Raw genomic sequence first — 22228 nt, 5'->3', positions numbered from 1 at the left:
GCCGAAGTGTGTGAGCTGGGGACTCGGTTCAGCTTGTTCTGTCGTGATCCAGCAGTCTGTACTGGTCGCTCGGGCAGATCTTGACGCTCATCTGGAAAGCGTCAGCTCACGCGCGTGTTACGCAACAGCGCTCCGCAGTATAAACAGCAGCACAGGACTGAGATCTTCTCCGGAGCCGATCATGAAGACCTTCTGCTCAGTTTGGCTGCTTCTCTCTGTGGTTGAGCTCAGTCCGGCTCCACCCGCGTCTCAGGAGCCTCCGCTGGCGTGCAGAGGAGCCGCGGATCCAGCGCCGCCGCAGCCTGAGGTAACGCATGCTGTGCTAAAGTCAGACTCTGTGAACGCCAGCTACACATTTCCTGAAGAAAAACTTGTTTCCTTGTGCAGAACTCACAATAGCGGGTGACTGGGTTCGCTGAGGTTTACTGTGTGCTGTTTGAGTGGTTGCTAAGGTGTTGCTAAGTGGCTACCAAGTTCTTTTGGGTGGTTGTTAGGGTGCTGCTAAGTGGCTACCAAGTTCTTTTGGGTGGTTGTTAGGGTGCTGCTAAGTGGCTTCTGGGTTGTTCTTCGGGTGTTGCTAGGGAGTTCTAGGTTGTTGCTAAGGAGTTCTGGGCTGTTGCTAGGGTGTGGGTGTTGCTAATTGGCTACCATGTTCTTTTGGTCGTTGCTAGGGTGTTGCTAATTCGCTACCACATTCTTTTGGTGGTTGTTAGGGTGTTGCTAATTCGCTACCACATTCTTTTGGTGGTTGTTAGGGTGTTGCTAATTGGCTACCACATTCTTTTGGTAGTTGCTAGGGTGTTGCTAAGTGGCTTCCATGTTCTTTTGTGTGGTTGTTAGGTGTTGCTAAGTGACAGCATTTGAGCACTGAGGTTCCTCACAAAACTCATTTCAGACAGATTTCTGACACAGAATAATGATCTAATGATGTACAGCAAAATAGAGAGCACTTTGGTGATAACTAAACAAACATTGAATTACTACAATACTAATTTCTCACTAGTAATGACATTAAAAGTGAAAAAGTTTGGTCAAAACATACATTTACACACAAGCTGACCACCAGCTGCAACTTCCAGACGCCATTTCATTTTATTGTTTCGTTGTCATGGAATGGAACGCACAGGATTGTGGGATATCAAAGGCAGCAATCAGATGAAGGAGACATCTCAGGAGACATTCAACGCATCTGAAATCGCATGCTTCCCTACTATATAGTATCGGAAAAACAGTACACCAAAAGCGTTAGGAATTTATTCGGTAAATGTGTTTCCACTGTGGATTATGCACACGTCTTCATATCGGATAAAAAAATGAATGGTATCACTTTATTTTAGGGACCAATTCTCACAATTAACTAGTCGCTTATTAGCATGCATATCACTAGCACATTAACTGTTTATTAGTATTTAACAGTATTCTTCCACCAAACAATGTAGTTCCTCAGAAACAGTTGTGGTTGCAACAAAGTGGTTGCCGAGCAGCACAAAAACGTAAACAAAGGTGTATGTTACTTTGTAGAGTAATTTACAACAGCTTCGAACGCGGCTCAGCCAATCAGAATCAAGCACCGGAACTCTCTGTTTTATAATGAACATTGCTTCATGTTATAACAGTGCTTTAAAATTCCAAAATGAGCTATTATAATAATGTGTGAATCTGTCAGACCTGTTGAAAACCTCTGAGGAAAACTGACTCCAGAGCAGCTCATGTTCACACAATCAGCTGCTGACGATGATTACTTACCCTGAAAGTTACCTCAGGATTAGGAACAAAAGTTAATGTTATCCGTTTGCTTCCCATGTTTCTGGAAAACCCCCTGCTGTCTAACAGTAGATAAGGTTCAGGTTTCTCCTTCAATGCAGATTTCTTCAGCTGTTTTCTGCTCAGGTTAGGCGTGAAATATAGTACACGGGACGAGTTTAAACAGATCATGATTTTACTACATTTGCAAACATTCGCTGTACAAATACATTTACAGTGCATGACCAAAGCCGATCTCTGCAGAATTTAAAATCAGCGGTGTCCTCGACAGATCTGAACTGTGTGCGGTGCATCAGTTTTTCCACTTGCTCTTCTTGGCGGGCAGCTGTCCCGTGGCCTCCAAGTGTTTGTTGACGAGCTCTTCTTGTACAGAGGGCAGACAGGGCTGATATCTGCTGTAGTCCATGGTGTACTCGCCTTTACCCTGAACACACACACACACACACACTGGAATGAGACACTCACATCAACATGAAACACTGGTTTAGTTCATCAGAAACTGATCGCTCATTTCACAAAGAACTGCTGCAATTTAAAGAGAGATTACGAAGGCAGTTGATGTTTTGTTTTCTCTCAGAATAATATTCACAGATGAATCGTTCACAATAAGACCAGGAACACATAAGAGAGAGTATTTTGATTTCACGTTCACATTTTACCTCAGTGCAGGAGCGCAGCTCGGTCGAGTATCCGAACATGTCGTTCAACGGGATCTAGCCCAGAAAACACCAGGTCAACAGAGATTAGTTGTCCATTATGCCAATATGATCATAATCACAGAACTTCAGCAACAGAACACAGTAGCAGATCTCATCTCAATAAACAAAAGATCTGAAATCTGAGTCATTGTTAACTTGTTTATACTGTATGCTGGATATGTACTATATACACACACACACTCACTCTCACACACACTCTCTCACACACACGTTAGTGTGTGAGAGTGTTAGTGTGTGTGTGTGTGTTCAGCCCTCACCGGCAGTGTTGCTCAGGGCTCCAGACCCTCTGCCGGTTTCTCTGTGTTTCTGCCGAGAGCTCGGGGCCCGTGCCGTGTGTCGTGTGCCGCTTGGAACTACACACACACTCACTCTCACACACACACACACACTCTCACACACACACACACACACACACACACACTAACACTCTCACTCACACACTCACACACTCTCACACACACAATCACTTTTCACATTACTACTGTGCAAAGCATCTGGATGTTTTGGTTTTGAGGGTTTTATTTATTCATTAATTTATGCTATTTGCAATATTATCTAACTGTAAACAAAAGAAAAATAATGATACTTTAGTATAAATATTTCATAATTTTAAATATACATATCTTTTTGCTTTACGGTCAGTGAAATATTGAGATATTTTGGCACTGGAGATGAGTAGGAGGCTGCAGTTTCAGGACCCTATAGTTTTTGCATGTATGGATGTATTAGCAGTTTATACTCTTTTATAGCACTTGCTTTATAATTCTTAATTTGCATGATTATTTTTAAGTAATTATTGAGTTGTTTAATTGCATACATTTAATTATGGTCCTCACCAACCCCTGAACATACCCGTTGGTAACCCTCTTATAATATTAACCTAATTTATTTCAATGTATTCTATATGTATTATGGTTTTACATTGTTTTCTTGTAAAAAAATTGACTTGTGTCTGTGCGAGACTTCAGTTCACGTCTGACAAAGCAAGTCAAAACATCTGCGCTACAAATGAGGGTTTATAAGTACGTTAATACATTTCAAATAATTTAAAAACAAATACTAGTTTATTGATGAACTGTTTTTGCACAGCTAAACAAGCTAATAAATGGAGATTGCTGACACCGCCTCGCACACTCGAGTTCACGCCAGCTCGTATGTGTTTAAAACAATAAGCTGGGTTTGTTTCAGCTTTTGTCTTCTCCAGATGTTAACTGATGGACTGGAGTGCTGTGGATTACTTGTGGATTATTGTGGTGTTTTTATCAGCTGTTTGGACTCTCATTCTGACGGCACCCATTCACTGCAGAGCATCCATTGCTGAGACACTGATGCAGTGCTGCATTTCTCCAGATCTGAAGTCCTGAGATCTCCTGTTTATGAGAGCTAGTGTGGATGTTGAATGGTTCTTCGTGAGATGCGGGCGGCTCACCTTCTCCACAGCCGGCACAAACTGTTTGGGGATGTTGGTGCCGACGGTCTCGTCGCTGAACTCCAGCTTTGTGTAAATCTCGGGGTCCAGCGGCTCCAGGACACCAATGACTTTACCATACTGACCCGAGCCTCCAGACTGCTTCTTATGAGTGAAGTCAAACCTGCAGCATAACAATTAGTGCTGGACTATACACATCAAATATTCACCATCGATTCAATAGTCTTTGGTTGGTAAGATAGAGATATATATATATATATATATATATATATACATACATACAGTGCACACAGACACACTGCATTTCCATTATCACTCAAAAATGTTCACAGAAATCACTGCATGGGATTTTACAGGATTTAAAGGGATAGTTCACCCAAAAATGAAAATAATTTGAAGAATGTTGGTAACCAAACACTTGCAGTTAGCCACTGACTTCCATAGTTTGGAAAAAATAAAAAATAAATACTATGGAAGTCAAGTCAATGGGGTTCATCGACTGTTTGGAACCAACATTCTTCAAAATATCTTCTTTTGTGTTCAACAGAAGAAAGAAACTCATACAGGTTTGGAACAACATGAGGGAGAGAAAATGAGAGAACTGTCATTTTTGGGTGAACTATCGCTTTAAAGTGTTTCAGTGAAGATATATTTAAAAATAACAGTTCACTAATTAATTAAAAATGTATTACGTATTGATGGATAGATAGATAGATAGATAGATAGATGAACAGACAGACAGACCAATAAATAAAGATGAAAAAAGCCTTGGTTCGGTTTAAATGGATTGTACAGTATTTTACTTCTTGCATTAAACATTATGAATGTGGCAAATCAGTTTGGTTGTAATGATGGTTTCTCTGATTGACCTTCAGTAACTACAGAGATAAGAGTCATTTTTAGCTTTATAATCCATCCCTAAATGCATCACAAACTGTGTAGTGTTTCAGCAGTCAGCTGTTTTAATCTAGCTGCAGTGTCTCTTTAAGAGGGGGCGGGGCTATTGCACAAAACAGGAAGTGAAAGACTCCCATCTCAGTGACTGCGGCAGTAACTGTTAGATCCCTACATTTCTTCATCTTTTGTTTGTTCAGCTGAACATTTCTTCATCGCCTCCTTCATTTTGACAGTGATCACATGTTCTTTACACGGTTTGTTACGCAACAGTCGGTGATTAAAGGGTCAGAGTCCAGTGCCGCGCCCCACACACTCTCTCAGGTGTTTGTTTCTGCTCTGACTCTCTCAGACGGCGGAGGACATGGCCAGCACTGGAGATCTGGAGCCCACACACTACCACAAACGTAAACAAAGGTGTATGTTACTTTGTAGAGTCATTTACAACAGCTTCGAACGCGGCTCAGCCAATCAGAATCAAGGACCGGAACTCTCCGCTTTATAAATATATAATTTGTATCTTTGATTTTGGGCTGATGAAGACTTGAGAGGTGAGATTGAGCCGTTTGTGATCAGTCAGTGTGATTGAAGTGACTCACATCAGCGTAGAGAGTGAAATAGCCCTCTGCCCCGTCCTGTCCCGTGATGACCCCGTGACGACGGTTGACCCCTGCAATAACGACCCCCTGGAACTCATTAGGGGCCACGATCTCCACAGACATCACCGGCTCCAGAATCACCATGCTGGACTTCTCAATGGCTGAAGACACGGGACACGCACGTGAAGCTCTGATCGGACGTCAGTGAAGATGAGAGTGAATGATCTGCTCATCATACCCTGTTTTACAGCGCCCTCTCCAGCCCGGATGAAGGAGATCTCGTTAGAGTCCACCATGTGATGAGCTCCGTCCTCCAGGACGAAACGCACTCCAGATATCTTGTGTCCCGTCAGAGGACCCTTCTCACACGCTTCCCTGAAACCCTGAGGACGGAACACCACACACACTTCACCAGTGATAGAAACACTCAACCTAAAGCCATAGATCAGCCAGAAATGATCAAGCCCGATCTTCTGCGCTCCACAGAAGAAACCAGTTTGGAATGAGGCTGAGAGACAGAAACATTTTGAAAGTCATCATTTCTGTATTTTAGTTTTGAAGGAATATACCCTCAGGCCATCAGAGATCAGGATGAGTTTGTTTCTTCATCAGGTTCTGTGTAGTGTTTCAGCAGTCAGCTGTTTTAATCTAGCTGCAGTGTCTCTTTAAGAGGGGGCGGGGCTATTGCACAAAACAGGAAGTGAAAGACTCCCATCTCAGTGACTGCGGCAGTAACTGTTAGATCCCTACATTTCTTCATCTTTTGTTTGTTCAGCTGAACATTTCTTCATCGCCTCCTTCATTTTGACAGTGATCACATGTTCTTTACACGGTTTGTTACGCAACAGTCGGTGATTAAAGGGTCAGAGTCCAGTGCCGCGCCCCACACACTCTCTCAGGTGTTTGTTTCTGCTCTGACTCTCTCAGACGGCGGAGGACATGGCCAGCACTGGAGATCTGGAGCCCACACACTACCCGGCGCGGCGGGCGGCTCAGGTGGCCCTGCATTACCTGAACACACACCACGGCTCGCCCTTCAGGGTGTTCGGACTGCAGCAGGTGCACAAGGCCAGTGCGGAGGTGAGGCACTCATTCAGCTCGCTCTCGTGACTCTGAGACACCTCATCTGAGGCAAGACCGGACCTGTGAAGTGTGTACTTGGATCACAGTGTTTGCTAACGCTAACCCTTGTGTTGACAGGATGTGGAAGCAGGAGGCAGGAAGTACAAGCTGGATTTCTCAGTGACGGACTGGGCCAGTGGCAGTGCGGTACGCTTCACTTCTGCTCTTATCCATTACTAACCTGCTCTGAAACCACTAACCACTGACTCACTCCTGCCTAACCAGCTGACCAGTTACCACTGCAGAGCTCTAGTTTATTGAGCACCCAGTACTGATACTAAATACATGCTTAAACAGCATTCATGGCAAGCCATTTTAGCATTTAATCCTTAAAACTAACTAGTATCTATACTAGTACTGATTTTTCAGCTACTAGTATCTATTCTATTATGTACTAGTACTTGTTCATTAGCTACTAGTGCTTATTATTAAGGTACTTGTGCTTGTTATTTAGGTACTAGTACTTTTTTAAAAGCTTCTACTACTTATTCATTAGATACTGGATCTTCTTTATGCACCAAGAGCTTGTAACACTCCAAAGAGAAAGGAAAAAATGAAATCGCATCATATGACCCCTTTAATACTAATCGTTATTAATTGGATACTAGTACCTATTAAAAAGATACTAGTACTTATTTCAGTAGTGACTAGTAACCATTCTGCTGTTACTGGTAACACATTTCTAATTTTGGTCATGCTTTAGTTTGGGGACCAGTTCTTACTATTAACGAACTATTAACCACGATATTTGCCTCTGTAAACTCCTAATGTGCTGCTTATTAATAGTTAGTAAGGTAGTTGTTAAGTTTAGATATGGTGTTTAGGATTAAGAGATCATGCAGAATAAGACATTAATATGTGCTTTATAAGTACTGATAAACAGCCAATATGCTAGTAATATGCAAGTTAACAAGCAACTAATTAATAGTGAGAATTGGACCTAAAACTAAAGTGTTAGCATACATTTTTCCATTGACTTCTATTTCAGATATCAAATATTCAGTCCTGACTAGTATGTATAACAATAGTGACTAGCATATATATATTAGGGATGCACGATATTATCGGAACGTTATCGGGATTGGCCGATAATGGCTTAAAATGCAAATATCGGCATTGGCCCGATATGAAAAAGTATGCCGATATGCCTTGCCGATAAGATGAATAACTCACATGTGCTCAGGGTGTGACAGCGATAAGATCACGACAGCAATGATTTATTCATTAATGTGTAATATGTTTTGTTTTTTTCAAACCGATTATGAAAACTTAAATACAGGGAGCTCTAAAAGATTTTCAGAATGTGTACAACTCTTTTGCTTTAGACCATCTACAAACGTTAATTATTCAAATAAAATGTTAAGCATTGATTTATAGTTGCTTTATAGTTATTTTCAAAGCTTTCAGTGTATTCTCATTATAAAATAACTTCATTGTTTATTTAATTCTCAAAAGTAAGTTTTTGTTAAAAACTAACCAAAAGGAAAAATAATTTGTTATAATCTCTGTACAGGAGAGACTTGGTGTTGTTTCCAAACAAAAGGAAATATATCGGCATCGGCTATTGGCCAAAATTAGTTAAAAAATATCAGCATATCGGCAAAAATCCAATATCGTGCATCCCTAATAATATATATGACTAGTCATAACATAAGACGAGTAAAAAAAGCAGTTCTGACTATTATAATAAGATTTGTTACTAGTAACGATTACAAAAGATACTAGTGTATAATAATTAAGCACCAGTGTCTTAATGAATAACGACTACTAAATATTAAATAGGCACTAATATCAATTGAAAAGTAATAGTATTTAATAAATACATACTAGTATCTAATGAATACTTACTAGTAATATTTAAAAAGATACCAGTCACTATTGAAATACATTCAGATGTCAACTATTCACTTCTGACTAGTACTGTATGGCAGATCCCCATAGAAGTCAATGACAAAAATTGGAAATGTGTTTCTAGTAACAGTAGAATAGTTACTAGTCACTACTGAAATAAGTACTAGTATCTTTAAAAAATTACTAGTAGCTAAAGAATAAGTAGTAGTAGCTAATTAATAAGTACTAGTACTTAATGGAATAGAAACTAGTAGCTAAAAAAGTACTAGTAGCATTAAAATAAATACTAATATGTTTTAAGGATTAAATGTTGAAATGGCTTGCCATACTGTCAATAAATCGGTTTAAACGTTTGCTCTGTAAATGAGCTGATATTATTCTCCTCACTCTTCAAAGGACACCTAAACATATGAGCTAATTACTATCAGCAGACAATCAATAAAAGCTCAGATGAGTCTTTCAGCAATACTACAGACACGTAAAATATTACGGTAGTAATTTATGCAAGTCTGTTTTGTAACATACGCGTGTTGCATTAATCCAAAATATTCCGTCATAACGAAGTGCTTCTCATTATTTTAATATAATGTACTTTTCCCAGCTTTAGAAACATTCCTGAAATACAGATATTCTTGTGATACAGCGTTACATTAATTTCCTGACGGAAAAAAATGGAGCATGGCAGAAAATGTCAAGCTCATTCAGTCAAACTAACGGATAAGGATTATTTGTAGTGCAACTTTATGATTTAAAATGGCTTGTTTCAGTCTTTTTGAAGAGCCTCAAATATTTTAATCGCAGTAGACGCATTCAGAAGGTGAATATTCTCCAAATATTCCAAAATATATATTTGATATGTAGAGATATTTGGAGAAGAAAACAATAATGAACCTACTTTGCTCTGATGGACATACAGAAATATGAATGCCAGAAAGAGTGTGCGTCTTACTCACTAGGTGCTATTATTTAATTATATTACATTAAATTACTTAACTATATTATTACATTCCATAATGTCAATGCATTAAATGTTTATTGTCCGATTATGCATATTTACATTCCTAAATATGAGCTTTAATTTGACCTTTTGACCTTCAGATGTGCATCTTTTCGAGCTGATAGAGAACCGCTGTAGGGTCATTTAGCTCTCTTGGTACACAAAAGTTTAGGGTCGGTAAGATTATTTTAATATTTTTGAAAGCAGTCTCTTCTGCTCACCAGTATTTATATTTTTTTGATAAGTCAGTAATATTGTGAAATATTATTACAATGTAAAAGTTCAAAAGAGCAGCATTTATTTGAAATAGAAATCTACTGTAACATTATAAATCTTTCGGTCAGTAATATGTCGAGTGGTGGTTGTTGTGCGTCAGGGCCCAGCGCTGCGGTGCTCAGCGGACGTGTTGTTCCCTCGGACGGAGCGGCACAGTGCTCCTGACGTGAAGCTGCGCTGTGAGGCTCTGCAGCAGATCAACCGCACAGCGCAGGAGGAGGAGGCTTTCTACCAGAAACACATCACGCCTGACAGCGCCGTCTCTGCGCGCGACATACCAGGTGTGACCAACACCTAAACTAACCTACATCTGACACGACAGTCCCACAATGCACTGCAACAGCCTCTCTCTCTGCCGTGCTTGCAGACAGCTACGGTAACATGAGCGAGGAGATGCAGCCGTTCTGGCGTTTGGCTCGTGTGGCCGCGTCCTTCATCATGCTCAGAGAGTCCAGTGAGAACACAGAGTTCAACATGGCTCAGGTGGCCAGCGTCACACAGCAGGTCAGTGCAAACATCTTGAGACATGTTTTTTTAAAAGTTGAACTTGCATTAATTTTAGTGAGGTAGATATGTGGGGGCGTGTTCGAACGAGCCGTTTTAGGTAGGTGTGGCTGACTCTTAACTTTTATAAAGAATATCTCTTTGGATTTGAGACTTTAGTCTTTGCAAATTTACAGATCTTCTTTATGCACCAAGAGCTTGTAACACTCTAAATGAAATCGCATCATATGACCCCTTTAAATTCGAATGCAAGGTTGTTTTTTTTAATTTGACGAATATTCGAAATTCACATTTTTTTTGACAGCCCTAATTGTGTCTACACACATATTTCCTAAATTAGGTTTTTTAGTGGCTGGTGAAGAAGCAGCATCATTATTTTAGTATTTTTGAGATGCTGTATTTAGAATTAGTAACTTTAGGTAAAGTTTTAGTCATTTTGTTGCATGTTTCTGTCATTTTTATTAGTTTTTAAAATGCCTATATAATCACTGTCAATCAAAACGGCGGAAAACATGTCGGGACTGCAACTCATGTCGGAGGAAAATATCAGTAACTTTATAATAAGGTTATTATTTAAAGTTTAACTACATTCGTTTACATAAACTAACAATGAAAAATACTTCTGAAGAATACATTATTAAAATGAAAAGTTTAATAAGTATTAATGTTATTTAATAATCCTGAGCTAAAATGGACTAAACAATGAACAGTTGTATTTTTATTAACTAACATTAACAAAGATTAATAAATACTGTAACAAATGTATTGCTCATTAATGTTAGTTAATGCATTAAATAAAGTTAACAAATTGTAATGTTACAAAATCTCTCTTTTGTAGAATTTAGGGCTGTCGAAGTTAATGCGAAAATAATATTTTAACGCAATCTCACTTAAAAAAAAAAAATAGCGTTAACTGGTTTGACGCTATGAATCACCTGTAGTTCGAGTCAGGGTTGCCAGATCCGTGTTTCTTCCCTTCACCGTACATTATTTGTAGCCGCCTCCCATCCAATAATCGCAAAGAGCTTTGTGCGTTTTTTTTTCTGAGTAAAAACAAAGCCTCAGCTCACAAATCCTGTCCATTTTATCGCAAAATTCAAACAATAAATGCCGTTTTGATGCTCTTAAATGTAGCGCGACAGATCACTATAGCAGCTTCAGTTCAAGCAAGAGTCTTTAATACAAGTTATAGCACAAAATAAACGTGACAGAACATCAGAAGGTGTTGAAAGACACCGAACAACTTAACGTCGTGTAATTGAGGAATCTGTGTTTCAACCGAAATAATGACGTCAAATAAAACAACTTGTGAACAATTTCACTTAACGTCACTTTAGTTAGCTATAAAACACTAGAGGGAGCTTATTTACTGTTAATTATACATATGTTTGAATAAATCTGTCAAGACTATTTTTTTATGAAAACTTCCTTATGTAAAATTGAGTTGCATACTAACATTTTTATTTGAGTGTGATTATTACATCTAAAAATAAACAGCGGTTGAATATAATAGTTTGGGCTTTGTTGTTAATTATAACGTCTAATGTTATAGTAATGTACCAAATGAGAGGGATCCCTGTGTAGTTCACAGCATTAGTTGGGAGAGATTTTGTTTCCTTAAGAAAACCAAACTATCAATATCGGCAGATATCATTCTGAATAATCCGCTTTCGGTGGAGAAATTTAGTTTGGGTGCATCGCTAATTTTTATTAATTAGCGATGCATTTCAAGTAATTTAACTTTTAGTTTTCTGTCATGAAGTGCTCATCATCACACGTTCCTGCTTCGCTAGTGTCTAAAAGCATCCCATGATGCACCTGATGAAGGTGTTTGATGCATGTTCAGCATGAACAGAAGCTCAGAGAGAAGAGACTTTCATTTGCGTGTCATGTTTTCATCACTACATCATCATGTGTTATTTCAGAGCTTATCGCTTTACTATTATTCTAACATGTGGAAAGCAGTACTCATACGAGCAGACGAAGCGTGATTGTGATTGTAAGTGATCTACATTACTGTCGTGTGGTTATGAATCATAAACGAGAGGCTGAAGAGTGCTGTGGTGTGTCTCAGGAGTCGAGCGAGGAGCAGCTGATGTTGGAGTTTGTGGTTCTTCTTCATGACCTCCCCTCGCAGGTAACACAGAAACACTACTCATCGTCTGTGGACACTGATGTGTGTGTGTTGACGGTGTGTGTGTTCTGTAGGAGATCGTTCAGTGGAAGCTGCTGGCGTCCTGGTCTCCAGACAGAGGCGTCAGGGTCCTGCAGACCGAGTGGCAGCCCAGATGCCCTCACGCCACCAAACCACCCAACTAACCCTGTGCTAAACCTGTGCTAACCCTGTGCTGAATGTGTGCCGGTCATCCAGACCAATAAAGACAGACCGATACAGCGGCTGCAAGCGTGTGTTCATCACAGACAAACCCACGATTCTCACAGATTCTGCCTCTATTAAAATCACTGCTCACCCAATCAAATCGATGGTCATTTTAGTATCATTGATATATAGTTTGTGTTAATATTTTGAATTAGATTTTATTTTTATATTTTAATTTAGTTAAATATAAACTAAATTATATTTCTATTTTTTTTTTTTTTTTTTTTTAATGTCTTCTCAGTTTTAGGTATTTTAGAACAAGTTGAATGAAATGAAAATGTTGCCTTGGCAACTAACTGAAGTTTTTATATATATATACATTATTATAGTTTTTTTTTTTTTTTTTTTTTTTTTTTTTTTTTTTTTTTTTTTAGATATGTCTATATAATTTTTTTTTTTTAAGTTTTAGTTTATTTTGTTTTAGGTATTTTAGTACATAAGAATAAACTAAATGAAAATTAGAAATGTTGCCTTGGCAACTAGCTGTAATAACTTTTTTTTTTTTTTATTATTATTTTATTTCAGTAAAAGTCCCCCTAAAATCAAAATGGAAGTTTTTTGGCTGTTAGTATGAATATGTTATCCTTAAGGTTATGTATAAGCTAGTGTGCTCCAAAACAATGACAAAATTTGCATTTAGAATAAATAGATATAAGAATTCAAAACTTACAAGCTATGTACTTTGTGCCCTATTCTAAGTTGTTTAGTAGTATAAATAGTAGCGGTGTAACTGTACACAGGTCTTTCGGTTTGGTCCGTTGTTTTAACCACTGCACGAGTGGAACTTCATTGCAAACTTAGTTATTTTGTTACTTTTGATAAGAAACAAAGTCTCATCTTTCAAATGATGTCCTTTCTCAGGAAATTCAAGCAATAGATGAGGTTCTGGCGCTCTTTGATGTGGCGCGACAGATCGCTGTATAAACGCCTCGGTTCAAACGGCAGCGCGATCATCTCTTCCTCTAGTAGTTTTAACACGAAATAAACATGAATGAACATCTCCTGCCTCGTGTAATCACTCAATCAGTGTTTCAACCGCGGAGAGACGTCAGTAAAACAGCTTGTATACAATGTATTTAATTTCCCTCAGGCAGTCCTCAGTGTCCACAGCTCGTTAGTGCGCTATACATGAAGTCTAGAGAAAAGCATTTCGCGAAATATTAGACTATTATATTTTACTTTACCTGTTAGTGATGCCTTATTATTTAATGTGTGTTTAAATAAATCTGTTATGAGCGGCACTGTGTAAATGAATGTATTTCAACAAACAGAATTTTTAGTAATTAATTTAGAAGTTAATTTAAAAACTGCATTATGTGCAATTTACATGCATACATTTTTTTTAAAGTTGAGTGTTGCTTGTTATATTTAAAAATAAATAGTAATTAAGTTTGGGCTCTGTTGTTAACTGTAACCTTATAGTAGCCTAATGTAAAAGGGCTCCCTATAGTTTAGAGCGTAGATTTTTATCCCTAAGAAAATATTAATTATAACTGAATTTAATTAAAGAAAGAGTGATATTTCATTAAACCACTGTTTAATAAAAAAAACAATTATGTTTAGTTTTCCCCCTGCTGTACCGTGACATCAAAACCGAGGTACGTATCGAACCGTCATGTTTGTGTGCCGTTAATAAATAGTTATTAGTGTGTTCACACTGAAAATTACAAAAAGAAAAAGCGCACTAAAAACCCGGATGATGCACTTGATTAACCGAAAAACGCTTCATGCACTCAACTGTGGCAGCTTTAATTACGTGAGGAGGAGGGGCTGTCAGATTATGATTATGAATGACAAAATCACTGTAAAATTCATACGCTATACGGTTGAGTACATAGTGCATAAGTACACAGTGTTTAAGGGCATAGTGTCTAGTGCGTCATTTGGGACGCAGCTTCAGTCTACTGCCAATACGGATCAAGGATTTTGATGACATCATACTGCCCTTCAGATCTTCCGTCCAATCAGAAGCGGTCTAGAATCCGAAGCGTCCCGCCCCCCGACACTATGAAGCCGTGGCTGAAATCGCTCACTTGTTAGTGTTTTCTGTATGCTGAATGACACGTAGTGCACTATATAGAGGATAGGGAACGATTCAAACCGTGCGCTTTCCATTATGGGGTGAATGAAGTCTGGTTTGCCGAGCTCAACCGACGGCTCTGGCCAAGCTGTGATACAAACGAAACGCAATTGGCTATTTAAAAAAAAAAAGGGGCGGAGCTGCTCCATATGTCCCGCCCTGTCTTCAGCACATATAATAATGCTGCACTTTCAAGGCACGTCAGTGGACCTTTAATGCTTACTTCAAATAATGCAAATGTTTCTGGTTTTAGTTTAGGATGAGATCTATGAAAGTGTTTTCCTCATGTGTGTAAATGCAGGACTTACGGCACAGCGCTGGTCACCGTCTCTCTGAAGGCCACTTTGGGTTTGCCCATCACACACGGACAGCTATATTCCCTCTCCATCCTCTGTAACGCACAGACTCCAGATTACCATGCGTGTGTGGTTACACAGACACACAGATGCATGCGCTCAGTACCTGCGAGTAGATCTCCAGATGCAGCTCTCCCATGCCCGAGATGATGGTCTCTTTACTCTCCGTGTCAAAGTGGACTCTAAACGTGGGATCTTCTCTGGTGAAGCGATTGATTCCCTTGGAGAACTTGTCTGTGTCGTTCTGGAGGACAGAAGACGCTGCATTAGTCTGTGTCTGAAGGGTCCGCTGTGAGAGAACGAACGTGTGATTCTACCTTGTTGGAGGCTCTTATGGCCATAGAGATCACGGGATCAGGAATGTGAATGGATTCCTGCGAATACACATCATCATTAGGATTACTGCACACATATAGTACATTTCCACTGTAATGCAGTAAATCAGAGAGCTGTGCAATGATTTAAATCAGCATTACAACACCAGAACAACTACCACGATGTTCACTGCACATTTGGTCAAAATTTGAGTTCTCACACTCATGGTTATTACAGTTAAAACTGAAACTAAAAACCATTAAAAAATATATATATACAGTTTATTTCAGCCAGTTGCTAGGCAACATTTCTCACCTTCATTTTAGTTTCACTTGACGAACTAAAATAACTCAAACTGCAATAAAAATTAATAAAAACGATATACACATTACAAAAACCAAAACAACTACTAAAAAAGAAAAAAAACGCACAATTGCCAAAACTTAAAAATGAAAATTGAAAATATAAAACTGATTCAAAATATTAATAAAAACTATATAATCTCAACGATACAAAAATTACACTGCTCATAGTCTCTTAGATTATAATCTTTCCTGTGACTGATGAGGCGTTTTATTTTTTTTCTAAATTTAGCTCAAAATCAGACAAAACTGAAAATCAATACTAAATCAATCATAACTAATAAGAAATTTCACTTTTCAGTTTTTTATATTTGCTACTCAAATGTTTGGGTCCAGTATGAAATGTATTTAATAATGCATTAAACTTATCAAACTAGACATTTATAATGTCACAAAATATTTCTATTTCTATACTTTTGAACTTTCTGTTCATCTGTGAATCCTGAAAAATAAAATGTATCACGGTCTCTACAAAAATATTGTGCAGCACGACTGTTTTCAACATTGATAATAATCAGAAATGTTTCTTATTTCAAATTAATGCTGTTCTTTTGAACTTTCTGTTTATCCTGAAAAATAAAATCTATCACCGTTTCCACAAAAATATTGAGCAGCACAACTGTTTTCAACATTGATAATAATCAGAAATGTTTCTCGAGCAGCAGATCAGCATATTAGAATGATTTCTGAAGATCATGTGACACTGAAGACTGGAGTAATGATGCTGAAAATACAGCTGCGCATCACAGAAATAAATTACAGTTTAACACATATTCACATAGAAAACAGCTTCACAATATTACTGTTGTTCAATGCAAAACCTGAGTTGGTGCAGTATGAGCCAGACAGGTTTAGTGAGGATGACTGCTCTTCATCACATACCATGGAGAGGTTGGCATTAGTGCGGGCAGTGAAGGTGTCTCCGCTGGCACAGTCGACGCCGAACAGAGCGCAGATATCGCCGGCGAACACCACCTCCACGTCCTGAAGAGCACAGAAACACACTCACTCTCAGACTCTGCTGGCGGGAGATCTGCCTGAAGCGCAGCAGCAGACGCGCCTCACCTCCATCTGATCGGCGTGGAGTCGCACCAGTCTCTGGACCCTCACCCTCTTCCCCGAGCGGGTGTTGTGGATGTACTCCGTCTTCCTCAAACAGCCCTGATACACACGCACGTACGTCAGCTGCCCGAAACGCCCCGCCTGCACACACGCCGCTGATCAAACACTGCTCAAAGAACTGAGAAACCCTTCCTTCGGTTCACACAACCCTGCTTCACCTCCAGCTTGAAGGCCAGGCCGACGAAGGGATGCGTGTCGTCTCTCGCGGGGTCCATCAGAATCCTGGAGCCGTCACTAGATGCCCTGAAACGTGGAGACGGATTTCAGACCCGTCGCAGTAGTGCAGGCTTAAGAACTTTTTAAGATCAAGTACAGAAAACGTAAGGAACACAAGACGTCACTATGCTCTCGAAATGCAAATGCAACACTTCAAAGCTTGAAGATACAAATTCCTACTATTCATTCATTTACAAAATGTCTTGAATAGCACTTAACCCAACACTAGAATATGGAAATAACTTTTACTGTACCTTCTGATTGCACCACAATAAAGTGCTGTTCTTCCTCAATTTTTGATTAGTAATATGCATTGCTAAGAACTTCATTTGAACAACTTTAAAGATGATTTTCTCAATATTTAGATTTTTTTTGCACCCTCAGATTCCAGATTTTCAAATAGTTGTATCTCGACCAAATATTGTCCGATCCTAACAAACCATACATCAATGGAAAGATTATTTATTCAGCTTCAGATGATGCATTAATCTCAATTTCACAAAATTGACACTTATGACTGGTTTTGTGCTCCAGGGTCACATTTGTTCTTGTTTTAAGCATAAACTCAATTAATTTGTTCAATTTCTCATAAAACAAGACTTCATAACTAAGTTTGCATCTCCAGTAAATGCATCTTGAATTAAGGATGTTTAGATATTTGTACTGGGAGACGAGACAGAAACACTGGGGAAGAGCTTCACATTTACTGCCATGACTGAGTTTAAGACATTTTTGCTCTGATTTAAGACTTAATTAGTGGAAGGGCAAATCAAGAGCCGCAGAAACCCTGTAGTAGTTCACACAGAAATCAACACAATGAAAGGATTTGTGAACCAGCTGCGGTCAAGCTCTGAAAACTCATTCTGATATTTATTCAAACAGAGCATGTGATTGAGACGTTAAACCTGACAGACCGTATTTGAATACATGGAAATGACATTTTCAAGCATAGGACTACTCATATGCTTGTGGTCCCTGTCTGCAGTTACTGTCTGATCAAGAGCAGCGTGAACATTCTGCTAAACATCTCCTGAACATCATGTCAGAAAAACACTGCCAACTCACTCCTCGTTCAGGATGGCGTAGTTCTTGACCTCGGTGGGGTTCGGCAGATACTCCAGCGCAGCGTCCAGCAGCGGCTGAACTCCTTTATTCTTCAGGGCGCTGCCCACCAGAACAGGAGTGAACACGCGCTGGATAGTCGCCCTGCGCACAGCAGCCTGAAACCACGGAGAAACACTTCAGCAGATAGATCAAAAAACCTCATAAGAGTGAGATGATGGACTGGAGTGCTGTGGATTACTTGTGGATTATTGTGATGTTTTTATCAGCTGTTTGGACTCTCATTCTGACGGCACCCATTCACTGCAGAGCATCCATTGCTGAGACACTGATGCAATGCTTCATTTCTCCAAACCTGATGAAGAAACAAACTCATCCTGATCTCGGACGGCCTATTTCTTTAACAATCAAAAATGAATTGGTGTAGAAACAATTTTATCATTAAAAATGCTGATATGATACTGCCTTATGGGCAATTTAAATGTTCATATACAAGTCCGTTTTTATTTGAGTGTTGATTAAGTAAAAAAAAAAAGGTAACTAATTAATTTATTATTAAATAAAGTTTATTTCAGTTTTGTTTTTTGGTTAATAAAAACTTTAATTTGAGGGGTTTGGTAAAAAAAAAACATTTTGGTGCATCACTATAAAAATAGAATTTGTTTTTAATCAACATTTTGATGTATTGATTTGAGTCTAATATTAAACTGTATAATTTGTGTTGCTGCCTATATTGAGATATAGTTTGAGATATAGACTTATGAGGGTCTATTTTTGATTAGGATGCTTGGTATCACTTTATTCTACAGTGTCCTTGTTACACATTGCATGTACTTGCTGTCTATGTAGGAAGCAAACAGTCTCACTAGGGACTGAAACAGAGCTTCAGATTATTGAACAGCATCTGAAAAACCTTGATGTCGTCCACCGTGGGAACTTTCTCCTCCAGAAACATCTCTCCAAGCGTCTCATCGGCGTTCGCCACACACTCCACCAGCTCCTGTCTGCGGTCTGCCGCCTCGGCGCGCATCTCCACCGGGATCTCATCGAAACGAATGCTCTGACTTCAGAGAGAAACGACAAAGACACGGAGATGAGAGACCATGTGATTTACAGCACGTCTCAAAGTACAAAGCGCTAAAGAAAGTAAAGCATCAAGCACACGCTCTACCCGAAAGGGCCTTCGAAGAAGACGCTGCGCTCCTCGATCAGATCAACGATCCCTCGCAGATTTCCTTCCAGTCCGATGGGAATGTTGATAAACGCTGCATTATGATTCAGTTTAGTCCTAGAAAAAAATAGATATATATATATTTTCTGAGTCCAAGAAACTTAATTTTTGATTAGTAATATGCATTGCTAAGAGCTTCATTTGAACAACTTTAAAGATGATTTTCTCAATATTTAGATTTTTTTGCACCCTCAGATTCCAGATTTTCAAATAGTTGTATCTCAGCCAAATATTGTGCTATCCTAACAAACCATACATCAATGGAAAGATTATTTATTTATCTTTGATGCATAATGATGCATAAATCTCAATTTCGAAAAAAATTGACCCTTGTGACTGGTTTTGTGGTCCATGGTCACACACACACACACACACACATATATATATATATATATATAAATGGCTCACATTCTGGTTCTACACAGTGTCTAACCCTTAGGTACTACTAAGTAAAGAGATAGTTCACCTAAAAATGCACATTATGTCTTCATTTACTCACTCTCATGTCACTCAAATGCATTTTGTTCATCTTATGACTGGTTTTGTGGGCCATGGTCACACACACACACACACACACACATATATATATATATATAAATGGCTCACATTCTGGTTCTACACAGTGTCTAACCCTTAGGTACTACCAAGTAAAGAGATAGTTCACCTAAAAATGCACATTATGTCTTCATTTACTCACTCTCATGTCACTCAAATGCAAGATTTTTGTTCATCTTTAAAACACAAATCACGATATTTTTTGTTTTTGTGCATCAAGCAAGCACATTAAAGCTTCCGTTTGCCATATCTGACGTGCTCTATGATTGTGTGTCGATCACTGTTTATATGTGAATAAAAGCCTACATTCAATCTGTTCATCGTATATAAAGCAATCGCGTCTCTATAGACTTGAATTAAACCACTCTATTCATATGGATGACGTTTATGTGTATTTCTTTATGAATACTTTTAATAGAGAGACAAAAAAATCTCTCAGAGTTCATTAATATATTTTCACGTGTCAAAGATTAACCAAAGTGATTTTTGTTCATCTTTAAAACACAAATCACGATATTTTTTGTTTTTGTGCATCAAGCAAGCACATTAAAGCTTCCGTTTGCCATATCTGACGTGCTCTATGATTGTGTGTCGATCATTATTTATATGTGAATAAAAGCCTACATTCAATCTGTTCATCGTCTAAAGCAATCGCGTCTCTATAGACTTGAATTAAACCACTCTATTCATATGGATGACGTTTATGTGTATTTCTTTGTGAATACTTTCAATAGAGACAAAAAAAATCTCTCAGAGTTCATTAATATATCTTCACGTGTCAAAGATTAACCAAAGTCGTATGGGTTTGAATGGCATGAGGGTGAGTATTTTGGGTAAACCGTCTCTTTAAAGGCCTCTCTACACAGTTAAACGTGTTCAGAAAGCTCAAAGCCTGAATCATGATCTCTGGGGGACCGGGCCGGTTTGGATCGGTGTGTTCTGCGCCGGTGCTGACTCACCTCAGCTGCTGCAGCGCTCGGCTGGGATTGGCGCCCTGTCGGTCGAGTTTGTTGATGAAGGAGAGGAAGGGCACGCCGTATCGCTTCATCTGCCGGTTGACGGTCATGGTCTGACACTGCACTCCTCCGACGGCACACAGCACCAGCACCGCTCCATCCAGCACACGCAGAGCCCGCTCCACCTCGATGGTGAAGTCCACGTGACCTGACCAGCGCATCACAACATCAGCTGCACACACTGCACACTAGATCTGACCAAGCACATGAAACCGTGTGTAGTACACACCTTATTTTGCAACATGGAATAAGCTGTTTTCTGTGAATGTGTGAGACCAGATTCATTAGGTCAATTACTAGAAGTGCAGAAAACGGTAAAACAATGCATTTGTGAATCAGCCTGACGGATTGTTTGCATACAGGTAAAATAACTGGAAGCAAATGACACCCTAAGCCTGTAACATTTAAGTTACAAATGCCCAAAATAAGGTGAATCTAAGCATAACGTTACACGACTCCATCACACTGACTACTGAATTCACTGCACAGTTATCATCTCACAAACAAATACAGTCATCTTTTCCAATTAAACACTGAAAACAATGGTTGAGTCACTGAATTGCACACATTCAGTAGCCCAGCTTAGAAAAATATGTTTTAAGAATGTTTTTCTAATGTCCCCATTAAATAAAACATTATTTCTGACTGTTCTCTGAAGGTTCAAAACATCCTGGTTTTTATAATGTTTTAAAAACATCTTTCTTGGTATTAGGAACATTAGAGAAAACATTAAGGGAACGCTCCATTTAATCACTGTGTGAACGCCTCGTTAATATTCTCTGAACGTTCTGACATTAGTAAGCAGTAATGTTTAAAATACGCATTAGAAGAATTACCAACTAAAAGCATGAAAAATGTATCAATTGTGTTTTTGTGCTAACGTTTTGAGTTTAATGTTATTAAAGAGCAGACGGTTTAAAGTTAAAAAGGTCTTAATGCTGGATTTGTTGCAGCTTTTGTCTTCTCCAGATGTTAACTGATGGACTGGAGTGCTGTGGATTACTTGTGGATTATTGTGATGTTTTTATCAGCTGTTTGGACTCTCATTCTGACGGCACCCATTCACTGCAGAGCATCCATTGCTGATTACTGGAAGCACGTTTTGTTCAAAACTTTGGAAGAATGTTCCCTGTTAGCTGGAAGTGTGTTATCCGCCTGTATTCTCCCAGCATGCCCCCTGTTTCTCAGAGTCCGTCGGCTGTTACCTGGTGTGTCGATGATGTTGATGTTGTGATCTTTCCACATGGTGTATGTGGCAGCGGACTGGATAGTGATTCCTCTCTGTCTCTCTAACTCCATTGAGTCCATGATCGCGCCCACTCCATCCTTCCCTCTCACCTGAGACACACACACACACACACACACACACACAGAGACA

The 22228-nt window shown here is 39.0% G+C and overlaps 2 protein-coding genes across 2 annotated transcripts in view; one reads left to right on the top strand and one right to left on the bottom strand.

Moving 5' to 3' along the window:
• Positions 1–1565: 1565 nt before the first annotated feature.
• Positions 1566–22228, bottom strand: part of gfm1 (G elongation factor, mitochondrial 1) — a 21649-nt gene continuing 986 nt past the window's right edge. Inside the window, exons 3-17 of the mRNA XM_016528112.1 lie at positions 22056–22188; positions 20794–20998; positions 19220–19336; positions 18962–19112; positions 18052–18206; positions 16929–17013; positions 16714–16851; positions 16531–16632; positions 15289–15345; positions 15078–15215; positions 14922–15006; positions 5644–5913; positions 5406–5566; positions 2424–2477; positions 1566–2188 (exon numbers count right to left, since the gene is read on the bottom strand). Of these exons, the coding sequence (XP_016383598.1) occupies positions 2057–2188; positions 2424–2477; positions 5406–5566; positions 5644–5913; positions 14922–15006; positions 15078–15215; positions 15289–15345; positions 16531–16632; positions 16714–16851; positions 16929–17013; positions 18052–18206; positions 18962–19112; positions 19220–19336; positions 20794–20998; positions 22056–22188 (1983 nt within the window). The 3' untranslated portion in view covers positions 1566–2056. The remainder of the gene's footprint in view (positions 2189–2423; positions 2478–5405; positions 5567–5643; positions 5914–14921; positions 15007–15077; positions 15216–15288; positions 15346–16530; positions 16633–16713; positions 16852–16928; positions 17014–18051; positions 18207–18961; positions 19113–19219; positions 19337–20793; positions 20999–22055; positions 22189–22228) is intronic.
• On the top strand, positions 6082–12550 carry lxn (latexin). Its single transcript, XM_016528147.1, has 6 exons — positions 6082–6485; positions 6606–6674; positions 9752–9932; positions 10019–10155; positions 12230–12292; positions 12364–12550. The coding sequence occupies exons 1-6, from the start codon at positions 6345–6347 to the stop codon at positions 12472–12474; spliced, it is 702 nt and encodes a 233-aa protein (XP_016383633.1). The 5' UTR covers positions 6082–6344; the 3' UTR covers positions 12475–12550.

The sequence above is a fragment of the Sinocyclocheilus rhinocerous genome, unplaced genomic scaffold (assembly GCF_001515625.1).
Source record: "Sinocyclocheilus rhinocerous isolate Xijiao unplaced genomic scaffold, SAMN03320098_v1.1 scaffold601, whole genome shotgun sequence".
Taxonomy (NCBI): domain Eukaryota; kingdom Metazoa; phylum Chordata; class Actinopteri; order Cypriniformes; family Cyprinidae; genus Sinocyclocheilus; species Sinocyclocheilus rhinocerous.
The sequence above is the reverse complement of the archived record's forward strand: the minus strand, read 5'-3'. Positions and strand labels throughout refer to the sequence as shown.

Bases quoted from the DNA above. Each gene is read 5' to 3' on its own strand.
- lxn (XM_016528147.1), top strand. From the start codon at position 6,345: ATGGCCAGCACTGGAGATCTGGAGCCCACACACTACCCGGCGCGGCGG. The intron at 6,675-9,751 runs GTACGCTTCACT...GTTGTGCGTCAG, and splicing joins ACTGGGCCAGTGGCAGTGCG to GGCCCAGCGCTGCGGTGCTC. The intron at 12,293-12,363 runs GTAACACAGAAA...TGTGTTCTGTAG, and splicing joins TTCATGACCTCCCCTCGCAG to GAGATCGTTCAGTGGAAGCT.